The sequence below is a fragment of the Cryptomeria japonica genome, chromosome 6 (genome assembly GCF_030272615.1).
Source record: "Cryptomeria japonica chromosome 6, Sugi_1.0, whole genome shotgun sequence".
NCBI classification, from domain to species: Eukaryota; Viridiplantae; Streptophyta; class Pinopsida; order Cupressales; family Cupressaceae; genus Cryptomeria; species Cryptomeria japonica.
This window is the reverse complement of record NC_081410.1, coordinates 548273055-548299408: the sequence shown is the minus strand read 5'-3', so window position 1 is coordinate 548299408 and position 26354 is coordinate 548273055. Positions and strand designations below refer to the sequence as shown.

The following is a 26354-nucleotide window of genomic DNA, read 5'->3' as shown; positions in this document are numbered from 1 at the left end:
AGAACATGTCAAACATCTATGCTTCCAATTCACTTATCTATTGCTAGATGATTTAATTTCAAAAGGAAGTTTTGCATTGCAATAATTTTGTAAAAGGAAAATCAAGGTTTTGTAATATAATGACTCGGCTAAAGAAATTACATTTGTCTTCCATTTTTTAATGTTTTTATAATTTGATCTAGATAATCAATTTATGGTAATTTATTTCCATCCAAAACTCAAGTTTAAGAGTAACCAATCAACCATCCTTTGACATATGCAAATCTTTGAGGATGAACCTCTAAGTGAAAAGGTTTTACCACTAGTCATATAGAACCTACAGTTTACAACCAAAGAATAGCTATAAGATTGTATAGTAGCCAACAAAAATAAATAAATAAATGGTTGTCATGATACAAACCTCATTCAATGAGTGGGCAAGAGATTCACCTCCCAATGAGGGATAGATACTAACCACAGGGATGTTGCATCGGAAGCACCCCTGTACCAAATCCATGCATTTAGTCCAAATTATCAAATTCCAACTGAAATATTATATATATATATCATAGATAAAAAAAAAAATAAGGCCTTGCTTAAAAATATATAGCATAGACAGAAAAAAGGTCCCTCCTTCATAAGCCCATAAAGAAAGAATGCTCCATGCCCTTCTATAGTACTTTTATTTATTTTTTGTTTATTGACAAAAGGATTCATTTTCATAGCTTTTCCTTAAAGATAATATCTAAGATATGTTTCAAATAGAGAGTAAAAACAAATCTCTTTCCAAACCAGGACAGACCAAGATATGAGCTGATATTGTGCAAAATTCAGTATAATATTCTATCATTATGTTCCAAACTACAAAGCAATATACGAATATCCATTTCTTCTCTTCCATTCAAAAACAAAATCACTTTATACTTTCTATATAAAAATATAGGAAAAGAGAATAAGTAAAAACTAACCTGCAAGGCAATTAGCCACTCTGCTCGGGTTTCGGCAAAAATAGCAATTCGCTGTCCTGTTGTATGACCTAGTTCCATTAACCCTGATGCAAAGTTGCATGCACACTTAAATGCAGTACCATAGGTTATCCACTCATAATCACCCAGATGTAATTTTTCACAAGGCCTTCCATCTTCACCAACTTCCTTTTGTCTATTAATGAGTTTTCTTGTACCTAACAACCGTGAATGTTCATGACTTTTACATGATTGTTCAAATAGAGCTGCAATAGTTGAAGCACCTTCAAAAGGTATTTCTAACAGGGCAGGAAATTTACTGTTGCGAATTGCATAACCAGGTTCTCCACCAACTTCAACACGCTCACCACGTTTCCTATTTTTCATGTTTGTGAAGGCAAAGAACAGAACAGGTATAAGGACACCAATGAAAAGGGCACTCATATGTGCATCTCTACTTTTATACTGTAGATATATTGAGTTGCCTCTGTCTATACTTTCCATGTGATTTCACAGGCAGTGAATGACCAATGCTTGAAGATGATCAAGAATGAATCCTCTTTATACTATAATAACAGCTGCATAGATTAAACAAAAGATTATAATATTAATTTCAAGTACATTATCAGACTACCATTCCTGAATAAGACAATACCAATGATGCCAATGTGATAAAAGGACGTTTGTATCTTCTAACTTGTTAAATCTTTTTTTTCCTCAAAAAGGAAATTATACATAAATCAGAACTTAGAACAAACCAAAAAATTAATAAGAGTTCTATGCCTTAAAAATGTGTACAGTCCTATCAACTGGAAAAATTGGCACACAAATGAGAATCATGGATTCTTTTACAGTACTAATTTTAGAACATCCAAATGGTAATGAACACATCAAATATACATATAACAGCAGTCCAACAAAGACAAAATGTCATTTGTTGATTTTACTGTTATCACAAAAGCTCGCACCCTTGCTAAGCTATCAACTCAGCAACCTTGTGAAACATGGAAACAACCCCGAAGTGTGGGACCTTGCGCAAGGGGGTTGAATCTCCGGAGAAGGCTGGCTTCCTTCAAAATCCAAGGTGCAGGTGTTGAACCAACTCGACACTTTAAAACTAACTCCTAAGCCTACCCTAGCAACTTGCAGAGGTAAAGGAAAGAGAGAATGCTTGAAATGAAAGGAGGTGATGCACCAAGAAGAGATTGTTTCTCTCCCTACCGAAATGGCACAAGGAACCAACTAAACAACCCAAGAGATGCACAACTTCAATTGCATAAGTGACCCAAACGCATGTATGGAGGTTAGAATTTGCTAAGTGTCAAGCGGGGAGAAGGATTCCCACAAGTCACACTCAGAAAACAAGTTAACACAACATAGATGGAGAGAAAAGCCACAAGACATACTCCTATAATGAAGGTAAGAAAGCATACACAGCATACATAGGTTACAAGGAGGCAAGAATAGTGATTTTCAATTAATCATAAGGCCAAAAGCCAATCTTACAGTTGCAGAAATGCAAAAATAATTACAAGTCTTTCAGAGAAGAGAAGGGCATAAGAAAGCTCAAGCCAGCAGGGAGAGAACCCTTTACAATGAGGCTTAAAAGCCATTATATAGAAAATGGTCACAAGGGTGATCATGACCCCCGCATGTCAGTCTGGAAGTGCAGGGAAGTGCATGCACTTGGCTTGTACATGCAAGCAACCTAGCCATACCCACAAAGGGAAATGTAATGTCCCCTTCTCATTGATGCTCTTTCAGTGGTCCATTAGCCTATTCCTGAGACCCGTAGGCTAGGTGGAATGAGGAATGAGGGTCTAGCATTCATGAAACAAGGACTTACTATTTTTAGTAAGTCGGGGGAATGACCATTTTGGTGTTACTATACTATTGAGCTCTCCATGTTCTGCCTCTGGACGCGATGATCATGCTTTCTGAGCATTAGTTCTTGACTTACTATTTTTAGCAAGTGGCAGCACAATTCTATTATTGGTAGTAGACAGGGTTCTGATTCTACAGCAGTTTTGGTGGTCGTCCTGACTCAGTTTCATCCTAGCAGTGTTAATAATCAGTACCAGAGCCATATGCGAAATAATTGAATCTTAATTCCTTATCCTAAGGTTTAATATTTAATTAATCTGATTATTGACGACTGATTTATTAAAATTGGGATTAATGCCTATTTTTCCTAAGTTCTTAGCAAATTCATGTTTATTAAAGAGATATCAAAATATTGAGAAAGATATTATATTTTTTATAACTTATCTCTAATATTTGCCAAAGTGCGTGGGTCCTTGCTTTAGCGTGGGAGTTGACTTGTGGGGAATGGCGCCACTCTTGGGGTCCACATGTGGTGGAGCGAAATGCAAAGGAAAAACGTTGAAATTCAAGGAAATGGCATTTGGGTTTGAGGTGTGTGGAGTTATAAATATGAGACTTGGGCTCCCATTTTGATATCTTTGAAAATTGCATCGTTATGCTGCCGGTTTGGCTACTGAAAATCTGAGCTTCGAAGTTGGCTTCCTAGCTGAGTCTCAGTTTTGTACTTGCAATATAGCACCTAGCTGTGCCTTTGTGTTCCCATTGCAGATTGGTTAATGAGTTGCAGATTATGGAGTGTTCGATGTTGAATTTGATTGCTTCTGGTTGCTGGTCGCAGGACTGCTGAAAGTGAAATTTGCTCATATCTCTTAACCAGGCGACTCCATCCATCTGGGTACCGGCTCATCCTTCCTTCCAAGCTATGGTGATACAATGTGTGAGTTTTTAGCATGTTAAAATGAGCAATGAATTTAATAGATAAAATTGAAATTCCTAGGCTAGGCGTGGGTTTTATGTTTTGCATTGGGATGCATGCAAAATAAAAATGGGTTTGTTTGGGATGTGGCTTTGATTGGTTGTCATTGCATTTGATGTACGGTGGGATTGGGATTGATTTGAGTTGATTCGGGCAAAAAATGAGTGAGTTATGAGTGTTCTAATGTTTCCATACGCTGCTGAAACTGTGCTTTCAGCCTGCAGATCAGTGTAACAAAAAATTACAGTCATGTTGTAGAAATCTGCAATTATTCATCTCATCTCATCTCTATATTGTAAGGTTGTTTCAGTAGTACTGATCATCCCCTTCTTTCTGCTTTCTTTGTAATTACCCACTGCATAAGTGGAAGAGGCTGGCTTGCCGCCTTCTAAGTTTTGTAATCAGTCCTCCCGCTGAATGAGTGGTCGAGTGATAAGTTCAATTCAATGGTCCTCCTACTGAAATATGCGGTAGAGTGATAGCTTAATGTACTGTCCTCCCACTGAAATACGCGGTAGAGTGATTGAACTTCAGTTTATTGTAATTTTCCCTTGGTCGTTTTACCGTCAAGAGCTTTTGTTTCTATCCTATTGGATAAGCAAAAGGGGCTGACTAGCCGCCCATGCATTGTAATTTTTAGTTTGATTATGATTGCTAACGATCCCCGGAACACCGTATGCTCTCACCCTCCTAGTCTGGGCTCTCGGTGAACAAAAGGTGGAAGGGTTCCCTTTCAGTTGTTTGGCTTATTCCTCTAACCTTAACGGGTTATTTGTTGTGGATGAATTGTTATTGGTCTAAAAACAAAAAAAAAATTACTAGGATACTACAGGAAACCCTAAGAAGGTGGCTTGACTGACCTTCCAAAGTCAGAGTATGCAATCATGACAGAAGTCACCAAGCATGGCCCCGTACCTCCCTTGATGGAAATCCTACCAAAAACATTAAATGCACCCCTGTGGCTCCACAAAAAAAAGTGCATAAGTCACCAAAACTGTTGGAGCATTTAAAGCCTTGAGTGTCGATCATGCCATCAGGAAGTGTTGCCAACCGGAAGTAAGCTTGGAAGACTTCGAAGACCTGGGTCACCGTAGTTGGGGAACTTTGGGGACCTGGGTCACCGTAGTTGGGAAACTTCGACGACTTGGGTCACCGTAGTTGGGAAACTTCGGAGCCCTGGGTCACCGTAGTTGAAGAACAAGGAACTTGGGAACCTGGGGGTTCTGGAGTTTCGGGGTTGAAGGACAAGGAACTTGGGAACCTGGGGGTTTCGGAGTTTCGGGCTAGAAGAACAAGGAACTTGGGGACTTGGGGGTTCCGAAGTTCCGAGCTAGAAGAACAAGGAACTTGGGAACCTGAGGGTTCCGGAGTTCCGAGGTTGAAGGACAAGGAACTTGGGAACCTGGGGGTTCCGGAGTTCCGGGCTAGAAGAACAATGTTAGGGGTAAATAATGTATGTTAGTAAGAATAATATTTATAAGTGTGTTATGTTGTGTTTATGTTTATGTTGTCGCCGAGAGGTTCCCATTGGGTAGTTGGGAGTTGGTGACGGTTGGCAACTTGACCAACCGTCGGGTCTTTATATTGTTTGGTTGGAACCTCGGCAGGGGAGATTATGTATGGACATTCTGGACACTTGAACAAAGATATAACTCTTCTGGTCTAACTAGTATCATTGTCACTTATGTTGTGATGTATGACTGTTCTGTTACATGAATATTTGGTACATGTGGGGAACACTATGTTATCTATTCATTCACCAAACATACATTTAGGACTAAACATTTTGGCGTTGTTGCCTGAACGAACCTGGAGATAACCATGGCGGCAGGCGGAAGCAATTAATGGGTCGGCCATTTAACCAGCAATTAATTGTCGTGGACAGCGACACGCACGAAGAGAGTACCGCGAAAGAGGAACGAGAGGATCAATTGACGGCAGACTTGGTGGAGTTGTGGGACGTGTTGGTCACGCAGTACGTGCAGCAAGAGGCTTAGGAGAGAACCGTCTCGGAAGGCACGGTACGTGGTGAACTCACCGTCAACACCCCCATCTTTGACCTGCTCGAAAGTATTCCAAGGTTACTCGCCAGAAATCTAATTGCACTCCAAGACCGAAGGGAGGAGACAGCAAAGGAACTTCGGCGGCAACAAGTCCTTCGACGGTACGAGGAGCAGAGTCGTAGGGAGGAAGAGGAGAGGGAGGCTAGTCGGCACCGTACCTCTGGCACTTGATGCCCCTACGGCCAAACAAAGACAAACATACCACTACCACCGAAGGAGTAAACGAGGGAACTGTACGGAGCTCTCTCCGCATAAAAGAACAGGCCGAAAGGAGACGGCGACTAAGGGAGGTTGCCGACTCGAAGAGTCCGGAGAAACACAACAGAAGTCGAAGTGTGAGTCGGAGTCGTAGTCGTAGTCGAGAGAGGCAAAAACCGTGTACATGGAAGGGGTTGGCCGAGGTCGCCAGGAACCTGCCACTTCCAGACGTAGTGGAGGAAGATCTCGCTGACCAGGCCCCACACTCAACGTCAGGTGAAGAGGACTCCGGAGCCGAGTTGCAAAGCACCCCGTTGAAATATTCTGAACAAGGAGAGGAGGCAATACAAGACCTACACGAGGAAATTGCCACTATTTTTGAAGCAACGTTATATGGCATTAAAAATTTGTCCTTGTAAGAGGGCATCAAAATAGGAGGGTCAGATCTGGAAACCCCGGGAAGGAGGGACTATAGAAGCAAAGGTGACCAAAGCCCGACTGACAGGGGCCCAACCAAACCAGGAGCGTACTATACCTCCCGGACACATAATACCTTCCCGACATATAGCCATTTCCAGGCACTGCATAAAACCATCCAGAAAAGAACAATGGCACACACCCTGGAAAAGCAAAAACTCCCAAAATTCATGGGCGACGGGTCAAAGGATCTCGTACGGCATTGCAAGACATGCGTGACCATCTGGGAAGCAAACGACCAGGATGACTGAGACTACTGGTTGAAGGCATTCCCAGCCACTCTGCGAAGAATAGCCATTGACTGGTATACGGACCTCGATGCCAAGCATAAAATGTCCTGGAGCAATCTGAAGAAGGCCTTCGAGGAAGAGTTCAAACTCCTACGGGATGACAACGAAATTGTGGCAGAGATTTATAACACCAAACAAGGAAAAAATGAAAGTGTACGCGCATATAACATAAGGCTCAAGGAACTACTCAAAAAAATGGAGAACCAGTTGGCTAATGGTCTCAAGAAGAGATGGTTAGTTGAAGGATTGGTACCATCCCTCAGACCGAAGATGAAGGTGGTCCCCCCGCCCTCGTATGATGAGGCGTACAACCGTGCAATGGATATTGAAAGCGAAAATAAGACATCCCGAGGGAAGCGCCGGGTGAGCGATGGTGATAGTACGGATGAAGACAGTGATGGGGAGTCCAAAACCGTGCAAGCACTCTGAAGGGATATGATGAGAATGATGAAAGAACTAAAGGCTGACAAAGAAGGTGGCAGGGAAGGAAAGGAGCTATGGTGCACCGACTACAAGACATAAGGACACACTAAGGGGAGTTGTCCCCGCAAAGCCTTCTGTGACGTCTGCCAAGTAATGGGACATTCCTTTAAGGAATGCCCGTACAACTCGAAAACACGGAGTACACAAGTGCTCTACGCCCAACCTGACCAAGTCACACCGCCAGCAACACATCCGAAGCCGGCAGTAAACTCTGACGCCTCTCCTGGAGGTTACAGGAACAATCGGCAGGGTAACAACAGGTCCAATAATAACATGCCAAGGAGTAGAATTCAATACGACGCGAAGGGATGACCCATGATTCAATGCAGAAAGTGCAACGAATGGGGTCACTTTGCATGGGAATGTCAAAACGGGGGTGACACAGGAAGTTTGCTATGCAAATGGTGCGGTCCAAGGAATCATGAGAACATAGACTGTCCAAGAAAAAAAGGGGTGAATATGCTGGAGGTGGAAGGACCGAGGGAAGGCATATTGGCAATCACAAGATTGCAAAACAAAAAAGCCATGTACCCTGATCCTCGCACAAAGAAGGAAAGACTACAAGAAGCCAGGGCGGATATCGAGCGGGCGATGGGAGAAGAGCGGAGGGCCTCGCACCCGGCTGCTAGTACACCACTCCGGTCAGGACCAGAGAAAACTATCATAAAGCAGATGTTACAGACCACAATACCCGTATGGGTATCCAACCTTCTACAGACCATGCCACAGTTGAGGATGGCCCTGACGAATGCAGCCGGTGACACCACCGTCAACCAGGAACACCACACGATGACAGAACCACATAGTATGAAACCGGTGAAGGAACATGGTACGGACGCCATGGACCCTATGCTACTCACAGTAAGCATTGGACGGAACCTGTTGTGGTGGAGATGGACATAATGGGACAAAAGCTCACAAACACCATTGTGGATAGCAGGTTTGGAGTCAACGTACTACTGGAGGAAACATGGAGAAGCCTTGGCAAGCCTACTCTCTGGCCACCAACATTCCATCTTGTTGGTGCAGACCAACACGGTATCAAACCTCTCGGTACACTCATGGCACAAAAGGTAGTGATCGGGACACAACAATTCATTCTAGATTTCGTAGTCATTCCACTGGAAAGAAAAGCGTATGACGCCCTCCTGGGAAGAGGGTGGTTGATCATGGCTAGACCCAATCATAACTGGAAGAAGAATACACTTTCAATCGAAAGTGAAGGCCATAAGTATGTGATTGACCTAAGGAATCAATCAGTCAATGAAGAGCTCGCGTTGTCCAACTCCGACTCAGATGACTCAAATAGACGGGAGTGGGGTTCCGAAGGAGACAGAGGAGCGAAGGAACAAAACGAAGGAGTGCTGGAACTGGATGGATGCTCTGAAGATGGAACTAGTTCGTTGGCTGGACTCTTCCATTGGCAGATGGAGGACTACGAGGTCTTCCAACCGAGGTGCCACATGCTGCAAATATGCGAGATCGGGGAATCAAGTGGCGGTACAGAAGAGCAGTCATTTCCCTCGAAGTACGATAGGTACCAGGAGGGAATGGCACGAGTGGATGACACACTAGCCCACCAGTTTGAACAAGAAAAACCCATCAAGTACGAGGAAAGGGATGTGAAAAAAATCAATCTAGGCAAGGATGAGGACCCGCAGGTGATACTCGTAGGGGATGACTGGAACCCCGTACTGGATCACTCGTACGGAGTACGTCAGTCGAGGGAGTGTTTGAGTTATCTGTACGGCATACGATCGGCAAAGAAGGGAGACTAGCAGTGTTTGAGTTATATGTACTGCGTACGGTCGGCAGAGAAGGGAGACTGGCATAGCCCATATGGTGTACGACCTACAAGGGGAGGAATACCGTACGGCAGAACATTGCACCCACAAGAAACTAAGTCGTACGATCTTGTACGACTACCACCGGATAAAGGAGAAAGACTGTACAGTCAGGAAACAGACATTTCGTACGTGCAGGATCCGTACAATCCCCTCCTTCGCGGCGTTCGTACATGCAGGGAGCAGTTGTATAAAAAGTTTAAGGGTATCTATGCAAAGATTTGTGCCATCCATGTGGAGCTGAGTGAAGAGTTGGCACAGGTTGAAGAGGCCGTATGACCAGGGAGCGGAAGTGCACGAGTTAATCCATACGGTGTAGAGGCAGCAGTTGGTCCAATGGTTTGTACCAGTATGGCAGACCAGACAATGGCAGAGGAGGCCGCACCAGGGGAAAACGAGGTCGCCGTACAGGGAATTGGTACTAGTAAGACATGTTCAAGTACTGGTACGACGAGCACTAGTACAGTACCAACATGTATTGGTACGGTTCCAACAAGAACTGGTACAATTCCAGCAAGAACTGGTACGGTACTAGCAAGTGCTAGTACGACAGGTTCAGGTACTGGTACGACGATCACTGGTACCAGGCCGGAAGGACAACTTCTAGCAGAACGAATTCATGTTTTTTTCAAGCTGGAACACAAGACATTCTAAATGTGCCATCATGCTATCAACCTATTCCTAGACGCCATACGCCTGCAAGTATCACCATAAATGTGGGGAACCTTCGAACCGCGCAGACAGGTGGAACCGAATAAACCTACCATGTACTACTATACTCACCTGGACACACTAGGTGACACCGTGCAACCAACCAAAAGGAGAAGAAAGTTGGACACGTCCGTAGAGGTCGAAGATGCCAGCAGCGCAGAGGATTTTGAGGAGGCAGAAGAGACTGAGGAGCAGGAAAGTGGTGATGAGGGGTTTCACATAGTACCTCACACAGTTGCGAAGGATGAAGGGGAAGCAGAGTCGCAATAGCAAGAAGAGGAGGAAGAGGAGGATCAACACGGAAGGTTACAGGCACAATGGAAGAGTACGAGGGTAAAGTTCACACCTTCCAAATTATCTACGACACACTTGGTACCACAGGAAGCACTTACGGTGGCCAACCCTGTGGGGGACGTACGACAAGTAGGGGTGTTGTTCCGAAAAATCAATGAAGAGGAACCACCAGCGCAACGGCGGGTATCATTACCACAGAAACCAGTACTTGCGTCAGAAACCACAGAGGGTACCGGTACGGTAGACCAGACAGTGGCAGGGGAGGCCGTACCAGGAAAAGACACAATGGTCGAGCAAGGAATTGGTACGGCATATCCAGGACCTGGTATGGAAGACATTGGTACGGTACCAGTAGGTACTGGTACAACATCAACATGTACAGGTACATTGTCAATAGGTACTGGTACGATTCCAACAGGTACTGGTACAACTTCAGCATGTACTGGTACGGCTCCAACAGGTACTGGTACAACTTCAGCATGTGCTGGTACAGTTCCAACAAGTACTTGTATGGCTCCAACAGGTACTGGTACGGTACCAGTAGGAACTAGTACAACAAGAACTAGTACGGTACTAGCAGGTATTGGTATGGCTCCAACAAGTACTGGTACAGTACCAACATGAACTAGTACAGTACCAACAGGAACTGGTACGATACCAACATATACTGGTACGCCAGGTGCCAGTACGGTACCAGCAGAGAAAGATGAGGCAGGGGATGTGAGATGCCAGTACGGTACCTCACAGATGGAGCAAAAAGATAAGAAACTATTGGAAGCTGCCCACATGGTAAAGAACGCACAGGAACGACAGCTGCTGGCAGAAAAGAACCTAAGACTCCACACCGGACAACAACTTTCTTCTCCGACCACTATAGGGACGCCTCCTCCCTCTTCTTGATCCTAATTTATGTTTTATATTTCAGCTCTTATTGTCTTAGTCGTTTGGAAGACGACTACGTTTTGGGGGGGGCTAATGTTAGGGGTAAATAACGTATGTTAGTAAGAATAATATTTATAAGTGTGTTACGTTGTGTTTATGTTTATGTTGTCGCTGAGAGGTTCCCGTCGGGTAGTTGGGAGTTGGTGACGGTTGGCAACTTGACCAACCGTTGGGTCTTTATATTATTTGGTTGGAACCTCGGCAAGGGAGATTATATATGGACATTGTGGACACTTGAATAAAGATATAACTCTTCTGGTCTAACTAGTATCATTGTCATTTATGCTGTGATGTATGATTGTTCTGTAACATGAATATTTGGTACATGTGGGGAACACTGTGTTATCTGTTCATTCACCAACCATACATTTAGGACTAAACAAACAAGGAACTTGGGAACCTGGGAGTTCCGGAGTTCCGTGGTTGAAGGACAAGGAACTTGGGAACCTGGGGGTTTCGGAGTTCCAGGATAGAAGAACAAGGAACTTGGGAACCTGGGGGTTCAGGAGTTCTGGGGTTGAAGGACAAGGAACTTGGGAACCGAAGTTCCGAGGTTGAAGAACAAGGAACTTGGGAACCTGGGGGTTTCGGAGTTCCGAGGTTAAAGGACAAGGAACTTGGGAACCTGGGGATTCCGGAGTTCCGGGCTAGAAGAACAAGGAACTTGGAAACCTAGGGGTTCTCGAGTTCCGGGGTAGAAGGACAAGGAACTTGGGAAACTGGAGGTTCCGGAGTTCCAGGGTAGAAGAACAAGGAACTTGGGAACCTGGGGGTTCCGGAGTTTCGAGGTAGAAGAACAAGGAACTTGGGAACCTGGGGGTTCCGGAGTTCCGGGGTAGAAGGACAAGGAACTTGGGAACCTGGGGGGTTCCGGAGTTCGGCTAGAAGAACAAGGAACATGGGAACCTGGGAGTTCCGAAGTTCCAGGGTTGAAGACTTAGGAACTTCAGAGACCTGGGTCACCGAAGTTGGGGGAACTTCGGAGACTTGGGTCACCAAAGTTGGGAAGACTTGGGAACCTGGGAACTTCGGGGTTCCGGAGTTTCGAGGCAAGAGAACAAGAGACCAAGGAAGGGAACTTCAAAACCTCGGGGTTCCGGAGTTTCGGGAAAGAGAGAGGAAGAGAAGGCTTGGGCAAGGAACTTCCGACAAGACAACACTTCATACTTTATGATTCCATCGTCTTCTTCTCGATCAAACTGGGGCAGCGTTGGTCCATGGAACATATCTTTGATCGGTTCTCATTGATGGACCAAGGGTGTCATAAAAATGACAACATTTTTGGCAATTTCTGCGGGATGTTTGCCTGCTAAGCATGAAGTCCAAAAGCCTTAAGCATCCATTGGGCACTGAGTCATTGAAAAGACCCAAAACATGTGTGTGCCATCACTTGGAGGAAAACTGAAAACTAGAGCATACACCCTCTTAAGGAGAATGTGGCATGTGCATAAGCACTTATGAAAGCAAAACAACCTCTAGTCTAATATTTACATAGTCATCAACACCCTCTATAGAAGCAAGGCTTGAGATGAATCCCTTTCACTGGAATTGGAAGAACTTCGCCATCAAGCTTGGAGAGATGAAATGCATTGGCCTCCTTGCAACTAGTGATGACATATGGACCACTCCAGATAGCATCAAATTTGGAGTGTCGCCCAGCTTTGGCTCTATCTGCATCCCACTTGAGAACTACATCTCCCTCTTTGAAGACCCTATTAGTAGCCTTTTTGTCAAAAACCTTCTTGACCTGCCCTTGACGATTCTCAAGTGTATGCATAGCCTTACTCCTAACCTCCTCTAGCTCTGCTAGCCTTACTATCATGGCATCATTCTCTATTAATTCCAGCTGATGTGCTAGTTCAAGAGAGGGTAACTCCAGGGAAGTTGAGAGTCTTGCTTCCTTCCCATATACTAGCATGAAAGGGGAGTTACCAATCGCCCTCTTGGGTGTGATCCTGTCAGCCCATAAGGCTGTCCTCAACTTAGTGTGCAATGTCCTCTGATTGTCTTCAATTGTCCTTTTAATTATCCTGATGAAGTTCTTGTTGGAAGATTCAGCTAAGTTGTTACCCTAAGGGTAATAGTTGGATGATGTCTTCAAGTATACACCATGCTTAACTGCCCAAGAACTGATTTGGGTTCCAACAAATGCCCTGGCATTGTCTAATATGATGGTGGAGGGGGCACCGAATCTTGTCATAATTCCTTCAAGGAATTCCAACACTAAGGCCTCAGTGGCATCCCTCAATGCGACCACCTCCGTCCACCTAGTGAAGTAATATGTTGGGGCCAAGATCCACTTATGGCCAGCATTAGAAGGTGGGTTTATCATGCCAATGAAGTCTAAACCCCATTGGACGAATAGTTGATCTGCTTGGATGGGATGAAGAGGTAGGGCAGCTAGTCTTTGCTTCCCAGAGAAGAGAGCACATTTCTTGCAATTCCTCACCCATCTATGTGAGTCACTGAATAAGGATGGCCAGTAATAACCAGCCCTCATTATTTTGATAGCCGTAGTCTTTGCAGAGAAGTGGCCCCCTGAAGAGCCATCATGGAATTCCTCTAAAAATCTGCTGACTTGGTTTTGCTCGATACATCTTAGTAAGACTTCATTGGAGTCTTTTCGAAAAAGAGTGCCATTCATTAAGACATAGGGAATGGACTGCAACCTGAAATGCCTTCTTTTGGTCTTGTCCAGACCTTGGGGGTATCTACCTTCCATTAAGAAGGTGGTCATGTCACTTACCCAACTAAATTGAGTGTTGTTGCCAATTGGTTGATCCTCTTGTAACACCAGGGCGACCTCTGAAGTAGTCTCAGAAGATGAGACAAGCTATTCACATAGGCCCATGCCTCTTACAAGCTTGGTGATCTTGATGTTGATGTCATACTCCATAACCTTGGTTATCCATCCAGCCCTCTTCTCACTGATGTCCTTGTTTAGAAGGAAATCTTTGACACTTGCATGCGGAACTAAGAGCTGGATCCTATTGTTGGACAACATGTGTCTAAAATTTTTTAATGCCCTTACAACAATGAGGGCCTGCTTCTCTACATAGCTATATTTAAGCTCATGGTCCTTTAGTCCCTTGCTAAAGAAAGCAATAGGATGTTCCAAATTGTCATTGTTCAGTTGTGTTAGGATAGCTGAGATACTGGATTCTCCTCCGAAGGTATAGAGGATAAAATCCCTTTCATAATTAGGATTGACAAGGGTAGGGGCCTAGGCAATTGCTTGTTTGATCTCTTCGAAGCCGGCCCTTCCCTCCTTGGTCCAACTGAAAGCCAAGTTTTTCTTCAACATGGAAGTGAGGGGTTTTACCATGGTGGCAAGGTTGGGAATGAACCTCCTCACAAAGTTGATCCTACCAAGGAAACTTTGTAGTCCTTTCTTGTGACTGGGGAGTGGAAGAGAAAGAATAGCCTCCACTCGCTCTGGATCAATGGTCAAACCCTCCTTGGATACGATGTGTCCTAGCAATCTTCCTTGATCAGTAGCAAATAGGCACTTGCTAGGGTTCAAAGACACACCATACTCCCTGCATTTCATGAACATCTGCTCAAGATGACCAAGATGGTCAGCTGCATGCTTTGAATAAACAGTTATGTCATCAAGGTATACAAGCACGAACTTTGCTAATACACCCTTGAAAGCCATGTCCATCGCTCTTTGGAATGTGGCACCTGCATTGGTTAGCCCAAAGGGCATTTTACAATAAGCATAGGTACCCCACTTAGTAGTAAACGCAGTCTTGTATTGGTCTGATTTTTGGACCAGGATTTGATTGTAGCCTAAATACCCATCCAAGAATGAAAATCTTTCTGAGCCATTGACCTTTTGGAGAATCTGCTCCATAGAGGGAAGGGGATAGTGATCTTTAAGGGAGGCTCTATTGAGATCCCTAAAGTCTACACATAGTCTGATCTCCCCATTCTTCTTCCTTACAAGGACAAGGTTGGCCACCCAGGACGAGTGCTTGATAGGGAAGATGATATTGGCTTCTATGAGCTTGGTCAACTCCTTCCTCATTAGTGGCTCAATTTTGGGATTTATTGGCCTTTGCTTTTGCCTAACTGGCTTTGCATCCAGGTTTAGCTCTATGGTATGTTGGGCTAAGCTAGGGTCAAAACCCTTCAAGTCTTCGTAGGTCCAAGCAACTATGTCATCATACTCTTGGCAGAGCTTAACAAAGGCCTCTTGCTCAGTTGAGGAACACACCTTGCCCAAGTTCAAGGACCTACCCTCAGCAACAACAACTGGCTTGTAATCACCCCTCTTTGCAGCCAGGTTCATCTTCTTCTTCGACTGATCATCTAAGTTGAAAATGCCTTCCAAGGTAACTAGACCTTTAGGCAACTTGTTGGAGTTGAGCTGCACAATTTGGTCTCCATATTTGTCTTGCAGCCTAGACTGATTTTTGACAGAAAACTCTGCTTCATTTTGCAAGAAGTTGACGATCTGCTGGTCGCTTTCAAATACTTGCCAATTCACTTGGTTGTTTGGGACAGCAGGCCTCACAACAAGCCTGATGTGTTGCTCCCTCTCACTTGCAACATGTGCTGGTACGTCGAATTGAGCACCAACTGCTGCAAGCCTATCAGCATGTTTGTTCTAACCCCTACGAACGCGCTGGATATTGAAGGCCTCAAATCCTTCAATCAAGTCCCAAACCCTGTGTTTGTATGACTTGAGTAGGTTGTTTTTTGCTACACTTTGGGCTCAGATGTGTTTAACAACCAACTCACTATCTCCAAATACTTGCAAAGATCTAATCTTTTGCTTTGTGCAAGTTGGAGACCTTGGATCGAGGCTTCATACTCAGCGACATTGTTAGTGCAACCAAACTGAAGCCTAAAGGAAAAGAAATATTTCTCCTGCTTAGGAGAAACAAGCATCACCCCGGCACCTGCACCATTCTTGTTTCTTGAACCATCAAAAAACATGTTCCATAACACCTTTGAGTCTCCTTGTGTCTTGATGAGGTTAGGAATAGGAGTATCCTCTTCATGGATACAATAGGTGCCAAGCCCAGTCTCTTCAGTCTCAGTTGATGGATCAAACTGAAAAACATTGGCCCATTCCTCCAGCAAGCAATCAGGAACCTCTTGCAAGAGAGTAGCAGGCTCACGGACAAGCACACTCCTCCCCCTCTTCATGCAAAGTGCAATTCATGTTTATAGGGTTGGGGGTGTAGGGCTCAATGTGGTTATGGGCAATGGGCTCTGCCCTTATGGTGACCTTGGTACCATACCTTGTTCGTAACAGCATATGGGACCAGTCAGAAGATAGGTACCCACCTATCTTAGCTGTGAAGTCTCTAGACAAACAGATGGCAAAGAAGCCAGGGAGGTCAATGATTGATATATCTTGCAAGATAGTGCAACTAGGGCAAGCATGCAAGGTTAACTTCAATTTTTTTACCACCCCTATTGTCTTAATAGAAGTGCCATCTAACTGGACCACCCCTTTGGTCACGGGTTCATATTCTATGCCAAGAAGATCAGCTACCTTCTTAGGCATGACTGAGCTACTAGCTCTTGAATCTATCATGCAGTTGTGAACCAAGTTGTCTCCTATGATTAAGGAGAGATAGAAAGGGGGAGGCTTGCTGATCTTGCTTGAATCTTCCTCCTCCTTGGGTTGCACCAAACTGGTGGAGACTGCCCTTCCGCTGACTATTGTCTCATCACCTGACTGATTGACTTCCTTCAATGCCTCCTTAAGCAAATCCCTTTGAGATGGGATTGAAAGGGCCTCCCACATAGTGACGTTGAGGTTGGCCTTCTTCATCTGATCAACTATGTTGAAAGGAGCACCAGCTGACTTTAGAGGCCCCTTTGAGGCTACAAGGTCTACTTTTGCTCTTTGGACGACTTGGGCCTCTTCCTGCCTCTTGTTCCCTTGCATGGTACTTTGGCTTGTATCATAGACAGCTATATTGGGTGTTGGAGCTTGGACTGATGTTGAAGGTGAGGTAGCCTCCATGGCTCTCTTCTTTGACCTTGCATACTGCAACATGGACTCACCATTTGTTTGGTTCAAACCACAAAATTCTACCTCCTGCCAATTGACAAAGGTAGAATCCCCTTGTAAGTGAGCCTAAGTGCCAATACTAGGCTGATTTGTGTCATACTGCTGGCTAGAAGTGGTTGGCTCATCCTGCACCACTAAGGTTTGGACAAACCCTCCATTTTGGCATGCACCTTGGTTGTGTGGCTGATTGCATGGTTGACACCAATCTTGCTCTTGGGCAAGGTTATTTTGCATTGGAACTATCGCCTTTGAGCTGCTTGCGGTTGTGGGGTTCACATTATTCAACGGCCTAGCATTGCTCCATTGGTTTTGCCCTTGGAAGGCTGGCCTATTTTGCTGATAATTCTGACCTTGTGCTTGGTAAGGTCTGCTATACTGAGTTTGTTGCCTTTTTAGTGTTACCAACTCATTTCCAAAACTTTGTAATAAAGGCTTGACCTCATGGAGCTCATTAGAGGACGTAGATGGTGTGGATGGTTGACTTGCAAGTGCCATGGTAATAGGAGCCAAGGTTGGTTGTTGAGTAGGAGCTTTTGGGAAGAGAGGCATTGGAGGCCTTGGAGCTATCTTCCCAGCCTGAATCAAACAATTTTCTGCTCTTATAGCTATGTCTTACACACCAAGTAGAGAGGCTCCACCCATTGATTGGATCATGACAGCTATATTGCTATTGAGAGCTCTAAAATAATACAAGAAAGCATGATTTGGAGATGGCTTCACTGGAGCAGGAATTCTATTCCATGTCTTATGGAATCTGAAATTGAAATCTCCCATGAACTCATGGGGTGCCCTCTTGATCGTAGTCAACTGCTCCACAAGTGACAGGTGATCACTCTTGTCTTCGAAATGGTTGCACAACCTCTCCCCCAATTCATCCCAATTGTGAATGGAGCTAGACGGCAACCCTCTATACCACTGCAAAGCTTTGCCTTTCAAAGATGTGGCTAAGAGCTTGACAGCAACATCATCCTGAGTGATATTATGGACGAAGCAGATGTTTGCAATGTCTTGAATGTGCTAAATGGGTGTAGTAGCTATTTCACCAGTGAAGTATGGTATACTCTTCAACGCAGCCACTGGTATGTCATTCCATTGAGTCAAAACAAGGGGACTCCCCCCATTGAAGGTAACAAAGACCTCATTTCTTGCCATATGAAACAATGGTCTGTTGATATGGGTGATGGGAGCCCTTGACAACAACGGACTTGCAAACGGAGGAGCAGAGTGAGACCTGGGGGATGGAGTGTTTACAATCTCTACACCCCTGACCAATGACAATGAAGATCTACCTCTCCGCCTTATAGGACCTGCAGATGGAAGCTCTACAAATTGGAACTTGCCTCTAGAAGACGCCCTTGTATGAATTCTGGGCATGAAATCCGCAATCGACCTTGAAAGTTCAGAGGTCTGGAGTAAGGAAGTTCGGGAGTTCGGAACCTGGGGTTCCGAGTGTCCAGGTCTAAGCACCTCGGAACCTGAGGGTTCCGAGGTTCCGAAGTAAGATGGCTTCACTAACTTCGCAACCTGGGGGTTCCGGGGTTCCGGAGTAAGCAGAGCTGTGAACTTTGTGTGAACAAGAACTGGTCCTTGACCAGAGTCGCCAAGTGCTTGAAGATGCCTGCCTCTAAAGGCTGAGATGCCAAGAACAACACTAAATCCTTAGCATGTGAATTGAATGATGTCCCACCAAGCATGCCAAAAAATGTTATCACAAAAGCTCACACCCTTGCTGAGCTATCAACTCAGCAACCTTGTGAAACATGGAAACAACCCCGAAGTGTGGGACCTTGCGTAAGGGGGTTGAATCTCCAGAGAAGGTCGGCTTCCTTCTCAATCCAAGGTGCAGGTGTTGAACCAACTCAACACTTTAAAACTAACTCCTAAGCCTACCCTAACAACTTGCAGAGGTAAAGGAAAGAGAGAATGCTTGAAATGAAAGGAGGTGATGCACCAAGAAGAGATTGTTTCTCTCCCTACCGAAATGGCACAAGGAACCAACTAAACAACCCAAGAGATGCACAACTTCAATTGCATAAGTGACCCAAACGCATGTATGGAGGTTAGAATTTGCTAAGTGTCAAGCAGGGAGAAGGATTCCCACAAGTCACACTCAGAAAACAAGTTAGCACAACATAGATGGAGAGAAAAGCCACAAGACATACTCCTATAATGAAGGTAAGAAAGCATACACAGCATACATAGGTTACAAGGAGGCAAGAATAGTGATTTTCAATTAATCATAAGGCCAAAAGCCAATCTTACAGTTGCAGAAATGCAAAAATAATTACAAGTCTTTCAGAGAAGAGAAGGGCATAAGAAAGCTCAAGCCAGCAGGGAGAGAACCCTTTACAATGAGGCTTAAAAGCCATTATATAGAAAATGGTCACAAGGGTGATCATGACCCCCGCATGTCAGTCTGGAAGTGCAGGGAAGTGCATGCACTTGGCTTGTACATGCAAGCAACCTAGCCATACCCACAAAGGGAAATCCTAAGAAGGTGGATTGACTGACCTTCCAAAGTCAGAGTATCCAGTCATGACACAAGTCACCAAGCATGGCCCCGTACCTCCCTTGATAGAAATCCTGCTATGACTCCACAAAAAAAGTGCATAAGTCACCAAAATTGTCGGAGAATTTAAAGCCTTGAGTGTCAATCACGCCATCTGGAAGTGTTGCCATCTGGAAGTGTTGCCAGCCGGAAGTAAGCTTGGAAGACTTCGGGGACCTGGGTCACTGTAGTTGGGAAACTTCGGGGACCTGGGTCACCGTAGTTGAAAAACAAAGAACTTGGGAGCCTGGGGGTTCCGAAGTTCCAAGGTTGAAGGACAAGGAACTTGGGAACCTGGGAGTTCCGGAGTTCTAGGCTAGAAGAACAAGGAACTTGGGAACCTAAGGGTTCCGGAGTTCCAGGGTTGAAGAACAAGGAACTTGGGAACCTGGGGGTTACAAAGTTCCGGGCTAGAAGAACAAGGAACTTGGGAACCTGGGGGTTCCGGAGTATCGGGGTTGAAGGACAAGGAACTTGGGAACCTGGGGGTCCCAGAGTTCCAAGCTAGAAAAACAAGGAACTCGGGAACCTGGGGGTTCCAAAGTTCCGGGGTTGAAGGACAAGGAACTTGGGAACCTGGGGGTTCTGGAGTTCCAGGCTAGAAGAACAAGGAACTTGGGAACTTGGGGGTTCCCGAGTTCCAGGGTAGAAGTACAAGGAACTTGGGAACCTGAGGGTTCTAGAGTTCTGGGCTAGAAGAACAAGGAACTTGGGAACCTGGGGGTTCCGGAGTTCCGGGGTTGAAGGACAAGGAACTTGGGAAACTGGGGGTTCCAAAGTTTCGGGCTAGAAGGACAAGGAACTTGGGAACCCGGGGGTTCCGGAGTTCCGGGTTAGAAGAACAAGGAACTTGGGAACCTGGGGGTTCCGGAGTTCCGGGCTAGAAGGACAAGGAACTTAGGAACCTAGGGGTTCCGGGGTTCCGGGCTAGTAGAACAAGGAACTTGGGAACCTGGGAGTTCCGAAGTTCCGAGGTTGAAGACTTAGGAACTTCGGAGACCTGGGTCACCGAAGTTGGGGAAACTTCGGAGACTTGGGTCACCGAAGTTGGGAAGACTTGGGAACTTGGGAACTTTGGGGTTCCGGAGTTCCGAGGCAAGAGAACAAGAGACCAAGTAAGGGAACTTTGGAACCTCGGGGTTCCGGAGTTCTGGAAAAGAGAGAGGAAGAGAAGGCTTGGGAAAGGAACTTCCGACAAGACAACACTTCATACTTTATGATTCCATCGTCTTCTCCTGGATCAAACTGGGGCAGCGCTGGTCCATTGAACATATCTTTGATCAGTTCTCATTGATGGAGCAAGGGTGTCATAAAAATGACAACATTTACCAATAAAGGCAGGTTGTTATATCAAATTCATGTTCTCCCTTTTCCAAAACAAAACTTTACCTAAAACAAGGACACTAACAATCCCTAACACTCATACATATATACAACTACTCCTACAGCATATATAATTGCAAATAGGAGTATCCAATTTACTTTCATTACGAAAATGGGATCTTTCTTTTCCAAATGTAAGGCTCATCCCTAGCAAATTATATTTGGCACTTATATTAAGGTCCTTGGAGTGGACCTGTTTAGTTTGGATCACTCTGACGTTCTGCTTGCAGGTTTGTAGCAGGGGCCCAAATTGGTGTTGGGCTGCCTTGATGTTGGCTAAAAACAGGTACTCTCCTATTCTGACCCTAAGAATTGTTGCTCCCAGTTTTGGTAGCCTGTTTCTTGGATGTTTGTTGAAGACCTATATTTTCTTGCATAGCCTCAACCACAAGTCCTGATAAAATCATACAGGTAGAGTTTCTCTGTAGTCTTCAACCTCTATTGTTGATATACACAATTCTTCACTCAAATGTTGGATACAAACATCTGATTTTCAATGCAGTCTTTTGGCGTTTCAAAGTAAAAAGTTAGTTTGTTGATACAAGTATTTAACTGTGAGGGTTGGCCTGCATGTTTACCAAATTGGTGAACCAGGATGTTAATGCTACTCTCTGACTTGTTCATGGCCCTGAATGTAAGCATATGACCCTTCATCCTAGTAACCTCAAGAGGTTGCAGCTAAATATCTCCACATGTCTTGGCATTAGTATCTTTTGACCTGGCGGTGGGGTTCTGTATGGAACAAGGGTGACTATGGGTGTCCCCAGCCCCATCAGGATGTGACATGAAAGCAGAATATCGAAGGTTACCATCAACTGCCACTAAAGATATGTAATATTTTCCATGAGCAGTAATTTGTATAGAATGTGTTTGAAAAATTATTGTGAATCATGATAGTCTTTAGATGTCACCAGAATTTGTATAGAGTGTTCATTAGGTCAATTTGTGTGTGTATACCTCATCCTCCAGTGTCCCTAAGCGACCCCAATCAATGCTTATGTCAATTTCCTTCTTTCACATGGTGAAATTAATAGCAAATTTTATACTTCACTCCTTGATAGCATTAATCAGATGTAGAATCAATTGGTAAGGTCATTTACATCTCATGCTCCATTCCTTGAGTGCCATTGCCTGGTCAGAACGTTGTTTGTATAGGTCAATATAAGCAAATGTTAATGCCCTGTAGGATAGGTGTATGGAGAGTGTGAGGATGAAAAGTTTATTTGATCTGGATAATGAAAAGAGAGTAAATTTAACTCACTCAGACACTAGTCTCAATCTCTAGTCAAAACAACTATATAGATATAACATAAAACCATAACTTTGAAACACATGGCTCACCAAAACTTGCTAGACCCAAATTTTTGACTCGGAGTCGGCAAAAACTAAGTAAATTTCAACAAATTAAAAAATGCTTGAAGTCCTTAAAAAATTATAGATTCATGCAAAATCCAGTTGCAAAACATTTGAAAAGTATGTAGAATGCTGGGGAAGTGTTTCGATTAGATCTGAATAAAAAATTAGTACAATATCATATGAACATGCAAATACAACAGCTGATAAATTTGACATGGATCTCATAATGATTGAAAATCATAATCAAAAATTACAATTCCATGAATGTTACAACAATTTGTATCTCTCTCTTCCCTGCATACATCCTAGTGTTGGCCATGAAGACCATTTGCCAATTTTTCAGCACAGACTTGGCAAATACTCATGGTTACTCCCTGCAAATTGCAAACAAAAAATTGTTGGAACTCACTCGCAAGTAAGTGGGAGAGTTTTCAGTGCAGAAAATGACTCGAGAAGTTTAGCAAGTACCCTATGAGTTTTAAAACTATGCTTGAAACAGAATCAGACAATCATAATTTGTTAATTCTCAGTAAGATAAAAAAATGCAAACATTACAACAGTCTACAATGGTTGCAGAGGGTTGCAGATGCATTTGAGGTCATCCAAACACCCTACAGTCAAATGAAGTTGAAGAAAGCTCCTAAGAAGCAGAGGAAAAAAAAGGTATATGTTGGTCAATTGAGAAAACTACTATAAAACAACAGGGCAGTAGTTTCACTTTAGTCAAGGTGGTGATTAAAATGACTCAGTTGACCATGCCTCAAATGTGTCTGGTGGATTTGTCTCAATAAGTCAAAGGAGAGGAGGAAAGCTTGGAAATGTTTAATGTTCTCTCCTCCAAATCTAAGGCTTTTGAGCTTTCTGTGTGAACCTTTTCTCATCCAAAATTGTATAAATACGCCCTCAAATGGTCATTGCAAAAATCTTTGAACAATTCGTTCATTTTCTCTCTTTCCTCATTCTTTCATCGATTGAGTGGTTCCTTGTTCAGAGTGTGCCACAGACTTGGTGTAGCAGAGATTGTGCATTTGCTTAAAGTTGCAAAGCAACAACAAGTGCAGGATAATGTAAAAGTTTTGAGTGTCCCTTAAGGCATTGTGAAGAAAGTGAGCATGTGAGATTGCAGGAAGATAGTGACAAGGAAAGGCAAAAAGCCTTAATGATCTTAATTTCTTTCTCACATTAGATTCTCTAAGTTAGCCTCTTGTCTTATGTTCTGTGCTTGTGATGTTTTAATTTTAAATTTGCATTCAATGCATATATTAAATCTCCTTCATTTTCATCAATTAAATTGTTGTCCTCATTTTTGTTTCCAAAAATGAAGGACCACTACATGAAATTTTTGTGAAAAAATGAAAAAAAAATTACTCTATGGCACGCTTCCCGAGGCAAGATTTTGACTAATCCTTGGACTGGCTTAATCCTCAATCTATCCTCAAACTACGTTTCGAATTTCGTCAAATTCTGGGTTCGTTTGCTATGTCTTTCCTTCAATTTCAGGTTTTAAAACCCCGACTGCAGGTGGAGAATTTTCTTCAAACTGCAAGTTTTAATGATATTCATTGTTTTGGTTGTTGTAGGGGAATTTTTAGCTTATTACATGTGCATTTTTATTAAAAGATGTTACTTGCAATTTGTTTTAAATTTTCCTTCCTTCTTTTGTTATTTTTAATTGGTTTTTGGTCATGTTTAGTTAAAATAGGGATTTTTTCGCTCCATTACAAGTAAACTTGCAGTTTGGTCTAAAAACCCCTACTTTAATGGTTTTTACATGTAATAGGGATTTTAAATCCCCATTACATATGTGCAAGTATTTCTAACTTGTTGTAGGGATTTTATTTCCCTTTTACAAGTAAATAAAACTTGTATTCCTCTCCAAAAAACCCGATTTTGCCTTGCAAGTGCATTTTTGACAATATTAAAACTTGCAGTTTGTCTAAAAAAACCCGATTTTGGCTTGGCAAGTGAATAAAGTGAAATTAAAACTTGTCATTATCTCCCAAAAACCCGATTTGCATTCCCTTATGCAAATTCGAACTTGTCTTTTGCTCCAAAAAACCCAAAATGCAAGAAAAAACGATTTTTGACCATTTCAAGGCAAATTTTGTGGAGAGATTGTTGGAGGAAGGAGGCGTTTTGGTTTGCATCCTATTTTCATGCATTCTTGGACACCTTTCGTGACATTTGGAGGATGCATTGACTGGTTTTTTGCCCTAAATCAGCAACCACGTTTTTCTTTAATGCCACATTTTGAGGGATTAAATCTTCAACAAACTGCAAACTCCTAAATCGTTTTGCCCTCTCTCACCTAGGCGTGGAGTTTGGGAGGAGTTTCAAGCTATTTAATGATGCCCTCCAATACGCAATAGTTGCCACCATTTTTCCTCCATGTGAATCATTATGGCTGCATATTGGAAGTGTTTAATACCATGAATCTTCAAGGACATGAATCGTTTTGGCTTGGAGTACCAAGGTGTTGAGGGTTAAGAAGTATTCAAGCATTTTCTATGACATTTTACTCTTGTTTGCTGCCACGTTTTTCCATATAAGACGTTTTTTGCAAAAACGTGTTAAGGTTTTGGCATTACGGTTTGGGTTTATTGATTGGTTTTGCTTCTTCATTCCAAGGATTGTTGCATTTTTGGAGAAGCATTTGCATTTTCAAGAAAGGTATGGCTTCTTTCCTTTCTCTCCTTTATTTTATTATTTTCTTGCTTTCTTTGTTGCATTTTTGTAAATATGTGTTGTTCTTCCCCCAAAAATCAGTTTTTGTGAGAGGATTTTTCCCCTTGGTATGCAATTTTCGAATTGCATTGTTCTTCCCAAAATTCCCTCTTTACTTGTATTCGGGATTTTTAATCTCAATTATAAGTTCGCTGGAAATTTTTGTTCTTCCCCTACGGTTAAGGAATTTAACCATTTTTGGTTAAAATTCCAAGTTAAAAAGTGTGAAATACCCCTCCCTTGCAAATTCGGGTTTTGAAAACCGGATTACATGTTGAAGAGTTCTTCCCATTTTCATGAAAATGACTTTCCCGAATTTTCCCATTTCTATCCATTCATGTTCCCCACATCCGTACTTTCCATTTCCATCATTTCCCGCAAGTCAAAATCTCATTTTTCGTCCATTTCTCCATTTTCGGATTTACAAGTGTACTTGTATTCGGGTTTTAAAACCCCGATTGCATGTATGTCCTTTCCAACTTGTATGCTTGCGAAAATTCTCTCAAGATCCGAAATTGGTCAAAGTCAAGATTTTCCCATTTCTACATATTTCCCCTCTTCCTCTCACAAAATCGTAAAGTTCGAGAATCAAAGTTTTACCCATTTGGAGAAGGAAGAATGATATTTGCAGCTGACTATGATGTTGCCTTAACCCTTTTAAGTCTTCATCACAGTATTCCAGGTTCACAATCAATGACAGATTTGCCGGCATCTCCAACTCCAAAGAAAATGAAATACAAATATGACAAATATCAGAATGAGGTTGCACCTTCCCAGGTTTCTTCTCCTTTGGATCGCATCAGAGACACGGAGATAGGGCACATTGATATGGTAGAATTCGTCAACAGGGTAGAAGATCCAGGTTTCTTCTCCTTTGGATCGCATCAGAAACACGGAGATAGGGCACGTTGATATGGCAGAATTCGTCAACAGGGTAGAAGATCCACAGGATAATAACTTGCAGCGGCTGTTGGACAGCCATATCCATCATGCATCTTCCTTCCCAATGGCAGCCCTAGAACCTGAGTTCGTTCTTGCATGCGCCCATCATTTTCACAAAGAGTCAAGAGTCATCAAAAATGATGATTGTGAGGCTATAATTCGTCTCGATGCGGATACAATCGAGAAGGTCTTCAGAATACCTCCTGCACCTGTTTATATGGAAATCTCCAAAGAAAGTGCAGCACAGTATTATGTGAAAAGGGAAAAAGATTGCAAGCGACACATCAATAGGTGGATTCAAGAACCACGACCTTCCTTCTC

The 26354-nt window shown here is 43.4% G+C and overlaps 1 protein-coding gene across 6 annotated transcripts in view; it reads right to left on the bottom strand.

Annotated features, from left to right (window-relative positions):
* The window catches only part of LOC131073036 (long chain acyl-CoA synthetase 9, chloroplastic), a 219449-nt gene that overhangs the window by 178449 nt on the left and 14646 nt on the right, over positions 1 to 26354 (bottom strand). For 4 of the 6 annotated variants that reach the window (XM_058009393.2, XM_058009389.2, XM_058009392.2 and 1 more), the window contains exons 2-3: positions 948 to 1522; positions 401 to 481 (exon numbers count right to left, since the gene is read on the bottom strand). In XM_058009393.2, coding sequence (XP_057865376.2) covers positions 401 to 481; positions 948 to 1448 — 582 coding nt within the window. In that variant the 5' untranslated portion in view covers positions 1449 to 1522. Of the gene's footprint in view, positions 1 to 400; positions 482 to 947; positions 1523 to 22621; positions 22642 to 22669; positions 22742 to 26354 lie in introns of those variants that run through there. The other 2 variants (XM_058009390.2, XM_058009391.2) reach the window with 2 other exon arrangements.